This window comes from Polypterus senegalus, chromosome 6 (genome assembly GCF_016835505.1).
Source record: "Polypterus senegalus isolate Bchr_013 chromosome 6, ASM1683550v1, whole genome shotgun sequence".
NCBI classification, from domain to species: Eukaryota; Metazoa; Chordata; class Cladistia; order Polypteriformes; family Polypteridae; genus Polypterus; species Polypterus senegalus.
The window spans coordinates 190,725,675-190,738,006 of NC_053159.1; the positions used below are offsets into that span (position 1 = coordinate 190,725,675).

A 12,332-nucleotide genomic window follows, 5' to 3' on the forward strand; every position below is an offset into this window, starting at 1 on the left:
TCTTCAAAGAGGACCTGAGGGGGTCAGCGAGTGCAAATAGGAAACCCTTGACGCATATTTGTAGGAAGTCACTGCGCACCGAGAAAAGGACTGGAAAATGGCAAATATTATCGTGTTTTATAAAAAAGCTGATCAGGCAGATCTAAGTCACTACAGAAGGCACAGCAGTTAGAGTGTGGCCCAGGTAGGCCTTTGGCCACCCACTTTGCTTATTGGCCAACCCTGTTTTGTAGTCGAAGGAACTCACTGTAGACCTCCATGATTATATTGTGGTGAGGCATAGACCACTTCTACGGCTTTGAGTGTTCCCGGGGGCCCAGTGGTCTTAAAAATTATGAAATGACAGAACCACCAGAAGTCTTCCTAGAATTGGGCATCCAGCCAAACTGAGTTAAGGGTTTTGGACAAGGGGGTGACTAAAAACCCAGTAGTCCCACTACCAGAGCTTCAGAGGAAATGGAAGAACCTGTCGGAAAGATCTCAGCAGCACACCATCAAGGGATGACCCAGAAACACATGGAGCAGAACATTTAAGGAAGACCTAAAAACAGTGAAGGCCAGCTGGGAGGAGACGGGGCTGTCGTGGCTGATTGGGGATGTTGGGGGAAGCCTGCTGCCCAGTTCTAGCACAGGAGCTCTTAAGCTAATAAAAATAACTTTGGCCCACCTATGACAAATTTAGGACCACCCTATTATGAAATCCTTGTGGCTCTGCTGCAATGCAGTCTGGAAGGCGTAACGTGAATTGTGGGAAAACTAATGGAAGGAAATATAAAGGAAAGGATTGAGCAGCACATGGCAAGGACAGGAGTGTTAGTGTTTTACTAAAATGCTAAGGAGAAGGAGAAGAAGAAGGAGAAGAGTCATTATCAGCTGTACATGATCCATTCAGTTCAAGGCCCTTATTTTTATTATTATCCATCAATTATCAAGGCTTCTTAATACAGTTCAGAGATGGAGGACATTAATAATAATAATAATAATATCATCAGCATCATCTCTACATGGCTGCTACAGCTCTGTGATGTCACGCTGGCACCAGTCTGTCTAAGACGACCATACGGTGAATTCTCAGGGAAACAAATTGTCTAACAAGGCCACCGTGAGTTTGACCAATCAACAGTAGTGTGCGTGTGTCATGAAAAATGGCTGGTGACCAGTACAAGGTGGTGGGAGGTGGTCCGTCTACCTTAGCTAATTTATGTGGATATCCCAGAGCACCAGAGTAAGATTTTGGGGTTGGGCATTTGGGTACATCTTTAATCTGTATAGCGCCTTTCACGGTGCATTTACCCAGCAGTCCATGTTCAGTCATTCAGCCCGGCTGCAGGCAGGTCATATTATGGTGAATGTGGAGTTAGTGGTCTGGTGAAGCGACTGGCCCGGGTTCACAGCTGGTTATTTTCTTTTGTTATCTCCTGCTTTTCCCCACTAGGGGGCTCTCTGCTCATCCCAGTATTGCACCTGAGACCTTCCTTCTTCCATTTGCTTTGGTGTTTTGATAATCCGAGGGGATTTCTTTAGGGGACCCCCTGGTGTTTCCATTCTCTTTTTTGAATTTTCTTTTTATTGTCCCTTCTTCACAGCACATTTCCAGTCGGCGGCACAAAGACCGAGTGGCAGGCAAGCCCATGAAGCCCAAGTACAGTCCGTACAACAAGCAGCAGCGGAGCCCCAGCATCCTCGCAGTAAGCATTTCTCCTCATCTCTCGCTTTCTCGGACAATGTCCTCCATGTTCCGCCGTCAGATGGCTGACCCAGTTTCACTCTCTGGCCAGATGTCCCCAGTCAGCATTGTCACATGACACACTGGCACAGTTGGGGCTCTCCTGGCTTAGTGTGCCGTTTAAATCCCGCCGACACGTGCCTTTGGGTTGTGGGGATTAATCTGGGGATCAACTTCAGCCGCAGTCACCAGCCTGCGATTATCGGCACAGCAAAGTGGACCACTGAGGAGTTCAGCCTCAGAGATGCTCTCCTTCATCCCTCCCGAAGTGTACCAGTTTAGGTTGGTTGGATGACTCCAAGACAGCCTGGCGCATGCATGAGGGTGTTGGTGCTGTCTGAGGTGACAGTACGGTGTGCTGTGTCATCGCATGGTGTCACATGGTGTCATAGGCCCTTACTTTTTATGGAAAATGAGGAGGGCATTGCAACGCCAGTCACATCCGATCGTCATGTCGCTATGCTTGACACATTTTTTTGTGCGGCGGTTGGAAAACTTCACACATCTGAATATCGAAAACGTGCGGCTTCAACAGGACGGAGCCACCACTTCACGCACTACCCGACGGACGATGGCGGCTATTCGACGATTGTTTGGAGTGTGCGTCATTTCACGCAACGGTGACATTCCATGGCCTCCAGTGTCCCCAGATCTCATTGTTTGTGATTCATTTTTTTTTGCTGTGGGGACATCTTAAAAGCTAAGAGTGACGCACACGTCCTGCAGCCATCGCTGAATTAACAAGGGCGACTGAAGAGGAAATCGCTGGCTTTCCTCCTCGAGCAATGCAGGCTGTCAGAAGGTGTACGGAGAAATGGACGACACCTTCAAGCGATAAAATGAATACTAAATGAATATTGATTACCGTCATTAATCACATATCCCGTACATTTCATCATTAAATGTATTTTGCAAGGTGTTTATTCGTGCATTGAATGTCAATTGAAAATTTCCTGTTTCCCTGTGCCTGGGCGGCACGGTGGCGCCTAAGGGTTCACTTCCCGGGTCCTCCCTGCGTGGAGTTTGCATGTTCTCCCCGTGTCTGTGTGGATTTCCTCCCACAGTCCAAAGACATGCAGGTTAGGTGCACTGGCGATCCAAAATTGTGTATGTGTGCCCTTTGGTGGGTTGGCGCCCTGCCCGGGGTCTGTTTCCTGCCTTGCGCCCTGTGTTGGCTCCAGCAGACCCCCGTGACCCTGTAGTTAGGATATAGCGGGTTGGATGGTGGATGGATGGATGTTTCCCTGTGCCACCCTGTGTCATTTACTGTACCTTTTATAGGCTTATAATTTAATATTAAAGATACCAGGGTGCTCTGCCCCCTGCTCACTTCGCTCACCAACCCCTGGGCGGGCACTGTGTGCTAGCCACTTCACAGCTCTGCCACTTGTGTAATGGAAAGCGGATGTACTGTACAATTTAAACAGATTGTTATTTTCATGGGAATTGTCACATATTCATAATAGAACTATGTCACATGACAGTGAGTAATTAACCAAAGTAATAAATTGAAAGTAAATTATGTTTCCTGTTGCGTTTCAGGTATTTGTTCATAATACAGTTTCGTTCTGTGTGGCTTTGAAATTAACACACAAATACTTTTTAAACTTACACTTTTACTTAAAAACAATATTTGGAATTAACTTTTCGTCTATCGCATTGAATTTTGATTCCGTGTTTGGAGTTACATCGTGAGAACGCAACGTGTGACTGCCTGGGAGTGAATTTCGTTTCTTTCTCTCTAATAAATGAACCGACTTTTTCGAATGTTTGTCCCTGTGATTTATTAATTGTCATAGCAGAAGCTATTCTGACGGGAGACTGGAAACGTTTTAATACGAATGGCATATCAAGATCTCATGTTGGATGTACTCCATTACCTTTCCTGTCGCCTGTTCAGATTTTACATATCAGAATTGTTCGACCAATTTTGAATACAACTAATCTTGTCCTATCACATAGCCCATCACTCTGACATAAATTACGTTATAACATTACATGTAAGATAAGCGCTATATAGCGCCCGACCCGACACAGATTAGACACGGGAGGCACGTGTAAAATTAAATAAACTTTTATTTTCTTCGTCTGTGGGCTACGCCTTCCCCGTACCCACACACACAACACAGTCCCAAGCACACAATAAACACAATTTTTTACTCTTCTTTGGCGCCACCTCTCCTTCCCAGCAACCGTGTCCTCCTCCACCCGACTCTGGCCACTGAGTGGCGGTCGCTGGCTCCCTTTATACTTCACCCGGAAGTGCTCCAGGTGCCGGCTGCACTTCCGGGTATGCCGAATTGGTTGCCCATACGTCCTCAGGAGTCTCAAATACAGCGCCCCCTGGCGGTACCTGCGGGACCCAACAGGGCTGCACCCAACTCCAATTCCCAGGATGCCCTGCGGGAACCCGAGGCACTGTTCCACCCCAGGAATGCGGCCAACTAGCGTTCAGGGGGAGGTATTGCAGTGTCCGTGGCTGTTCCCCCTGAATATAGTGTGCAGGGGCGTCCCGGCTGGGTAAGGATGCCAAGCCCCTGTCACATACGATACGTCCTTCCGTCAACAGTAATTCGGCCGGTGGAAGACCCGACGGTGTTAACAGTTGTAGATATTCGTCGTGATTTTGTAAGTTGATGTTTTCATCTTCCGCACCATCACCACCAACTGTTTCAGTGTAGTCTATTGATACGCATTTAACCAATCTGACTTGTCGCCGATCGTCAGTTTGTTTGACTTCATTGTTTGTCGGTGCTAGGATCGCCCGTGTACTCATTTCTTCTGTTGATGATCCCTCGTGATGTAATTCTTCAATAAGATTTGGACATGATACAGTGGTGTGAAAAACTATTTGCCCCAATCCTGATTTCTTATTCTTTTGCATGTTTGTCACACAAAATGTTTCTGATCATCAAACACATTTAACCATTAGTCAAATATAACACAAGTAAACACAAAATGCAGTTTTTAAATGATGGTTTTTATTATTTAGGGAGAAAAAAAATCTAAACCTACATGGCCCTGTGTGAAAAAGTAATTGCCCCCCGAACCTAATAACTGGTTGGGCCACCCTTAGCTGCAATAACTGCAATCAAGCGTTTGCGATAACTTGCAATGAGTCTTTTACGGCGCTCTGGAGGAATTTTGGCCCACTCATCTTTGCAGAATTGTTGTAATTCAGCTTTATTTGAGGGTTTTCTAGCATGAAGCGCCTTTTTAAGGTCATGCCATAGCATCTCAAGTGGATTCAGGTCAGGACTTTGACTAGGCCACTCCAAAGTCTTCATTTTGTTTTTCTTCAGCCATTCAGAGGTGGATTTGCTGGTGTGTTTTGGGTCATTGTCCTGTTGCAGCACCCAAGATCGCTTCAGCTTGAGTTGACGAACAGATGGCCGGACATTCTCCTTCAGGATTTTTTGGTAGACAGTAGAATTCATGGTTCCATCTATCACAGCAAGCCTTTGAGATGTTTCTTAGCAAAATTGAGACGAGCCCTAATGTTCTTTTTGCTTAACAGTGGTTTGTGTCTTGGAAATCTGCCATGCAGGCCGTTTTTGCCCAGTCTCTTTCTTATGGTGGAGTCGTGAACACTGACCTTAATTGAGGCAAGTGAGGCCTGCAGTTCTTTAGATGTTGTCCTGGGGTCTTTTGTGACCTCTCGGATGAGTCGTCTCTTGGGGTAATTTTGGTCGGCCCGCCACTCCTGGGAAGGTTCACCACTGTTCCATGTTTTTGCCATTTGTGGATAATGGCTCTCACTGTGGTTCGCTGGAGTCCCAAAGCTTTAGAAATGGCTTTATAACCTTTACCAGACTGATAGATCTCAATGACTTCTGTTCTCATTTGTTCCTGAATTTCTTTGGATCTTGGCATGATGTCTAGCTTTTGAGGTGCTTTTGGTCTACTTCTCTGTGTCAGGCAACTCCTATTGAAGTGATTTCTTGATTGAAACAGATGTGGCAGTAATCAGGAAATTGAACTCAGGTGTGATACACCACAGTTAGGTGATTTTTTAACAAGGGGGCAATTACTTTTTCACACAGGGCCATGTAGGTTTGGATTTTTTTCTCCTAAATAATAAAACCATCATTTAAAAACTGCATTTTGTGTTTACTTGTGTTATATTTGACTAATGGTTAAATGTGTTTGATGATCAGAAACATTTTGTGTGACAAACATGCAAAAGAATAAGAAATCAGGAAGGGGGCAAATAGTTTTTCACACCACTGTACGTCTTCTTTTATTGGGAACTTAAAGTGAGGAAAACGTAAACGTTTTTAAGAGCTGAGAGAGCAGAAACTGAGACTGAAAAAAGCGTTCACACGAATGAGAGGCGAGAGGACCGGAAATGGAGGGCGGGACTTGAAAAAATGTCTTGGCAAAAGTCTCGTCTCAAGAGTTTCTTTTATAATAGAGAGATTTTCTGTGAGCACTTCCTGTACTTGTATGAAACAATTGCAGTCACAGGCCATAGTGCTTTATTAAGAGAGTTTGTGTAAATATTTATTATTGATGAATTGTTACAAAGCACCACAGATAATAACCACAGTATGTATTTATTCAGACTCGGAATATCGCGTGTCGTTTTATGCAGGATTCGGCCCACACTCTGTTTCTCTCGTTTTTTTCAATTTATGTTTCTCCACAGCATACGTTTCTTAAACTCGAAGTAACCTTTTGGGATGCGCAGGTTTGTGACTCACCGTTGTCTTCAGTGGAGAGGGTCACTTAGGGTCTCATGAAGGTCGCTAAGTCACGGTCTGGATCACGACGACACTAAGAAGGACAGGGTTGGGTCGCGAGAAAATACAGTTTAAGAAACGCTGCTCTGGAGTGATGCGGATTGTTATAACCGTTCCTTTTTGTTGTGCTGTGCTTTGTGGTCACCTCCATTTTGTGGGGGGGGCGTGGCTTGCAAAAGTCGCGCTGTGTGGCGTCTCACGTGTGGCGTTTTATAAGCCGGTGCTGTGTGACTTGCATCTGCTCTTGGAAAGATCTTTCAACAACAACTACAACATTTATTTTTGTCGCACATTTTCATACAAATAATGGAGCTTTACATGATAAAGAAAAAGAAAAAAAGTCAAAGTGAGAATTAAAATCAGAGAACACTAATTAACATAGAATAAGAGTAAGGTCCGATGACCAGGGAGGACAGAAAAAACAAAAAAACTCCAGATGGCTGGAGAGAAAAAAGAAAATCTGCAGGGGCACCGAGGCCGCGAGACCACCTGACCAGCCCCCTCTGGGCATTCTACCCAACATCAGTGACCTCAGTCAGTCCTCATGGCATTCAGGGTTCTCATGGAAGGACTTGATGATGACGGTCACGTGGACTTCTGGCCTTCAATCCATCAATGGAGGGACATCACGGTGCTTTGATCAGGAGGTGGTGGCACAGGAAGAAGAACAGAAGAGAGAGTAGGGGTCAGTACGGACTGTGGAGCCACCATGAGAAGTAATGATAATTAATCGAATATGCAGAGCATCAGGACTAAACTAAAGTGAAGTTATGAGAAGGCCATGTTAAAGTAATGAGTTTTCAGCAGTTTGCTCCACCGTATCAGCCTGGTGAATTCCCATTGGCAGGCTGTTCCAAATTTGAGGTGCATAACAGCAGAAGGCCGCCCGCCCGCCCGCCTCACCGCTTCTTTTAAGTTTAGCTCTTGGAATTCTAAGCAGACCCTCATTTGAAGATCTGAGGTTCTGATTTGGAGTGGAAGGTGAGAGGCCTTCTGAGATAAAAGATGGAGCAGATTATTGAAGGCTTTGTAAACCATAAGCCAATTCTAAATGACACCGGTAACCAGTGTAGTGACGCTCAGACTGGTGTGACGTGCTCAGATTTTCTTTTCCCAGTTAAGATTCTGGCAGCTCCATTCTGCACTCGTCGTAATCGATTGATGTCTTTTTTTTGGGTGGTCCTGAGAGGAGTGCGTTACAGTAATCTAGTCGACTGAAAACTTTCTCAGCATCTTTCGATGATATAAGAGGTCTAACCTTTGTTAAATGCTGTCCTAGTGAACTGACTAACATGTTTGTTTACGATCTCTTATTTCACGATTGTGCTTCTGTTCTACTTTTGTGGCTCACGTGTGTCTTGTGGTCCCCTTTACTTGTTAATCTTTGTGAATTTTTGTCAGACTTCTGAGGTCGTGAATGTCAGCGACTCTTTACGGAATTCTTGCACACGCGTGTTTTCATTTTGTTTTGAAGGTTTCTTCTCGTTGTGTGTTTTGTTAAAGGGCGCCGCCATTTTGTTGAGCCGTTGCTATGTCATGATGACCCGTTGCTGGGGGCGTGGCGAGAGGTTTCACAGGTGATGATGTCATAGGCAACACTTTGCTGAAGATTGTGGGTTTTGATCACAACGCCTCTGCGTTATCATAAGGAGCGTTTCGCCGTCATTTCTCTATCGTAACTTCATTTTCTTTCCTGCTGTGTTTTGCATCTCCTGCAGCACCATTTTGTTTTTCTCGTGGCCGGCTGTCGCTATGATGACGTATGCTCCTGTTTCTAGGGGGTGTGTCACCAGAAGTCGCGTCACATGGCTCCGCAGGTGAGAAGTCTCCATCAGTGTTTGTCGTGAGTCCCGTTTGGGTTGCAGGTGCCACCGGTGGGTCACGAGTTGCTGTTGTTTCTGATGGTAGGGGGTCACTGTGTGTCATTAGTGGGTCACCACTCCGACAATCGCGCTCGATTAAACGTGAAGCGTTCTCACTGGTTGTCCACGTGGTTCCTTGGTTTCGATCCTAGCACATCTGGTTTTGCACTCGTGTCTTTTAAATACTCTCTCCAGTCGTTTGAGTTTGTACGTTTTGAAACGTTTTTAAGATGAAGTGCAAGTCTAAGCCGAGTAAAAGTACGTAACTAAACGATCAGCCCCATCCTTAACTCGGAAACCATAAAGCGAAGTCGAGATAAAAAAGAGTCTTAGTTATGGAAGTGGAAACCCGCGTAAAGCGAAGCAAATGGCGACACGTAAGGAGTTGTTAACCAATCGCGGCTGAGCTCAGAGTGAGTGCTGATGACGCTCGCCGCTAGAACTGCAGGCCTTTGGGGGCGTTTTTCTGGTTATCGTTCCTTTTGTTTTTTTGTAAGGTTTTCTACCATTTGGACTTTTTGTTTTATTTATTGTTGCAGTGTATTTGACCTCGAGTGCCACATCTTGTGAGTTACCCGGTTTTGTCGCACCCCTGCCCTCAGGGCCGGATTTAGATGAAAAGACGCCCCAGGCTATTCCACTTATGAGGCCCTTTCACCTCCCATTTTTAAGTTTGTAAATGACATGAGAGATAATAAAATACATCATTACTGTGATATATATCAATATGTTAATAATATAATCATGAAAATATAAAATAAAGCATGTAATATACATTTTAAAATATACAAGTTAAAACATATGTTAAGAACGTAACTAGAATTCCGCGAAATGAAGATACAGTAATCCCTCCTCGATCGCGGGGGTAGCGTTCCAGACCCCCCCGTGATAGGTGAAAATCCGCGAAGTAGAAGCCATATGTTTCTATGATTATTTTTATATATTTTAAGGCCTTATAAACTCTCCCACACTGTTCATAAATATTCCCCACAGAGTTATACAGCATAATCTCTTTGTATTCTCTTAGATATTCAGTGACACTAAACGTACGTACGTGTACTAAGTACTGTAAGTAGAAAATTAATTATGATTACTCACCAACAATGACACGATGACTTGTGCGATAACAATGAGTTTAATTTTACTGCACAACAAAGGAGAGCGTTACAGCACTTAAAGGAGCCACTTCAGTCGATTGTGTAGCACCGCCATTGTTGTTCTTCTTCAATCCAAATCCCTAAAACAGATTCCATCCGGACTACCGCCTTATTACGTCCACTTACAACTCGTTTTGCACCCTGGTTAAAAGACACTGCGGCCGTAGATCTTATATTCCTTTCCTACTTTTTAAATAAAAAGAATCGTAGCCTCATTTAAGCAGCAGCAGATTGTTTTCAAGCCATAATGAAGGGCCTGACTGTGCACAAAAGAGCACAACTCTTTACACAGCGAAACACGTTGATGCTGAATGAGCGAGACGAGACTTCCTGGTTAACACTGCATTCAGCAGGCAGGAACTTAACTGCCTGTTCTGATTGGTTAGCTTCTCAGTCAGGAGAACTTAACTGCGTGCTCTGATTGGTTAGCTTCTCAGTCATCCGCCAATAGCGTCCCTTGTATGAAATCAAACTGAGGAAGCACGTACAGGAAGTAAAAAGACACATTGTCCGCAGAACCCGCGAAGCAGCGGAAAATCCGCTAACAATTTGAACGTAGGCCCCTCTTGATCTTGAGGCCCTAGGCTGAAGCCTGGTTAGCCGATAGGAGAATCCGGCCCTGCCTGCCCTGATCGCGATTCCAGTTGTAAACGTGGCGAGTCGGACCCCTCTGAAGTTGGCCAGTTCTCGCTTCATTTTGCCGGTTTTGTTCGCCTTTCTTGGATTTTCACTCCTTCCCTGTTGTTTTTTTTTTACGTCTCCCTGGCACGGTCTGCGGTTTCTGGTTTACGTCTTTTTGTCTTCTCACAATAATCCGTGACGACTCCCGTAACACTAACTTACCACAAACTCCCACAGTAATAAAAAGAAGCCACCAAGATCCCAAAAAATGGCAATGCAGTGCACAAAAGAAGGTGGCGCCTGAAACTGAAGAAACGACTTTAGGCAGGTTACCCTCATTTGGCACACATCAAAAGCCAAATTCTGCCAAAGGTACGTAAGGAACCTCCCACAGTCCAAAGACATGCAGGTGAAGTGCATTGGCGATTCTAACTTGAGCTTGGTGTGTGCCCTGCGGTGGGCTGGCACCCTGCCCGGGGTTTGTTTCCTGCCTTGCGTCCTGTGTTGGCTCGGTTTGGCTCCAGCAGACCCCCGTGACCCTGTAGTTAGGACATAGCGGGTTGGATAATGGGTGGGGTGGCACAGTGGTGCAGTGGGTAGCACTGCTGCCTCACATTTAGGAGACCCGGGTCCTCCCTGCGTGGAGTTGGCATGTTCTCTCCGCGTCTGCGTGGGTTTCCTCCCACAGTCCAAAGACATGCATGTTGGGTGCATTGGCGATTCTAACTTGTTCCTAGTGTATGCTTGGTGTGTGTGTGTGTGTGTGTGTGTGCCCTGGGCTGGCACCCTGCCCAGGGTTTGTTTCCTACCTTGCGCCCTGTGTTGCCTGGGATTGGCTCCAGCAGACCCCCGTGACCCTGTAGTTAGGATATAGCGGGATGGATGATGGATGGATGGACGGATAAACCAGGAAACAAATGTAAAAGGAATCCAAAAGGGTAACGCAGCGAGCTTGAGATGGTGAAGTGTCATAAAGAAACGGGAGCTGCACGGGCCGCCCTCCTGTTCTGTTTTCTTGGTGCCCCCCATGTCATTCAGAAGCCCCCTGTCTTTTCTTTGAAGGCCGCTCTTAACCCAAACTCTGCTCTTCCTCTCTTTCAGGCCAAACTTGCATTCCAGAAGGACATTGTGAAGCCACTGGCGCCATCTTTCCTGTCGCATCCCTTCTCGGCTGCCGCCATGTCGTCTCTGCCCCTCCAGGCCCGACCCAACGCTTCACTCTTTCAGACTCCAGCTTTACCGCCGTCTCTGTTGAGGGCAGCGCCAGGACCCCTGCGCCCCCCGGCAGGCTCCATCCTCTTTGCACCCTACTGAGCCGTCCCGGCCTGTTGCGACGCCGGCGCCGGACACGAGCTTTGACTTGTCGGGGTGGCAGCCTGTTTCAGGTGGACGGGATTGCTGAACAAATTTTTGCTCGCAGAGAGACACTCCATAGTAGAGGTGGGGATGGGGGGGGGGGTGGGCCGGGGAACGGGCATTGGGCTTCGGGGGGTTCACTGGACCTTTCTCCTGAACGACTTGAAAAAAACTTGAAAACTGCCAGGTCTTCCTTACCAAGAAATGGACCCTCCAGCCAACCAGCATTCAGCCACCGGAGACATCGGCCAGAGGACGCTTTCAGGCCCGTTTCGATGTCATCAGGGAATCAATCAGTCAATCGATCGATCGATCAATGGTGTCACGTTGTGTGTCGTGTGTGGTGAATCGGAGGCGTCCCCGTCCATCTCCCAGCTGCTTCCTCCATCTTTAGTCTCCGTTAGCTCGCCTACGAATCTAGACAGCCATATGTGAGGGGGGCTTTGCCGTCACCGCGGGTTCCTCGTTTGTTAACTTGTTGGGTTGATTTCTCTTGGGGTTTTGTTTGCCGACTGGTAAGCGTCCATCGGTGGTCGACGAGCTTTGAGCCGGTGGGTGGGGGGTCTGAATGATTCTTAGATGGACACCTCGGCTCATCCGTGGCCACACTTCTGCTCTCAGTCTATGGAGTTGGAAACAGGCGGCTGGCCTTATCAACGCCAGAGAGGTGCCCATCATGGCTGTAGCTTTCATGTGCCCAACCTCAACTCGCGCTTGTCTGCAGTGTTTGATTAAGAGGAAGAAGAGGTGAGTTCAGGTAAAGGCGCGTCCCCCTGTGGAGAATCAGATGAGCCATAGTGAGCCGTAGACCCCAAGGGTCCGAAAAGTCGAATTAACCGAGAGGACCTGAGTGGAGACACATGGCACT

The 12,332-nt window shown here is 46.6% G+C and overlaps 1 protein-coding gene across 4 annotated transcripts in view; it reads left to right on the forward strand.

Moving 5' to 3' along the window:
• Positions 1–11,540, forward strand: part of znf385b (zinc finger protein 385B) — a 359,240-nt gene extending 347,700 nt beyond the window's left edge. For all 4 annotated transcript variants that reach the window (XM_039757758.1, XM_039757759.1, XM_039757761.1 and 1 more), the window contains 2 exons: positions 1,587–1,688; positions 11,210–11,540. In XM_039757758.1, the coding sequence (XP_039613692.1) occupies positions 1,587–1,688; positions 11,210–11,422 (315 nt within the window). In that variant the 3' untranslated portion in view covers positions 11,423–11,540. The remainder of the gene's footprint in view (positions 1–1,586; positions 1,689–11,209) is intronic.
• Positions 11,541–12,332: the final 792 nt, after the last annotated feature.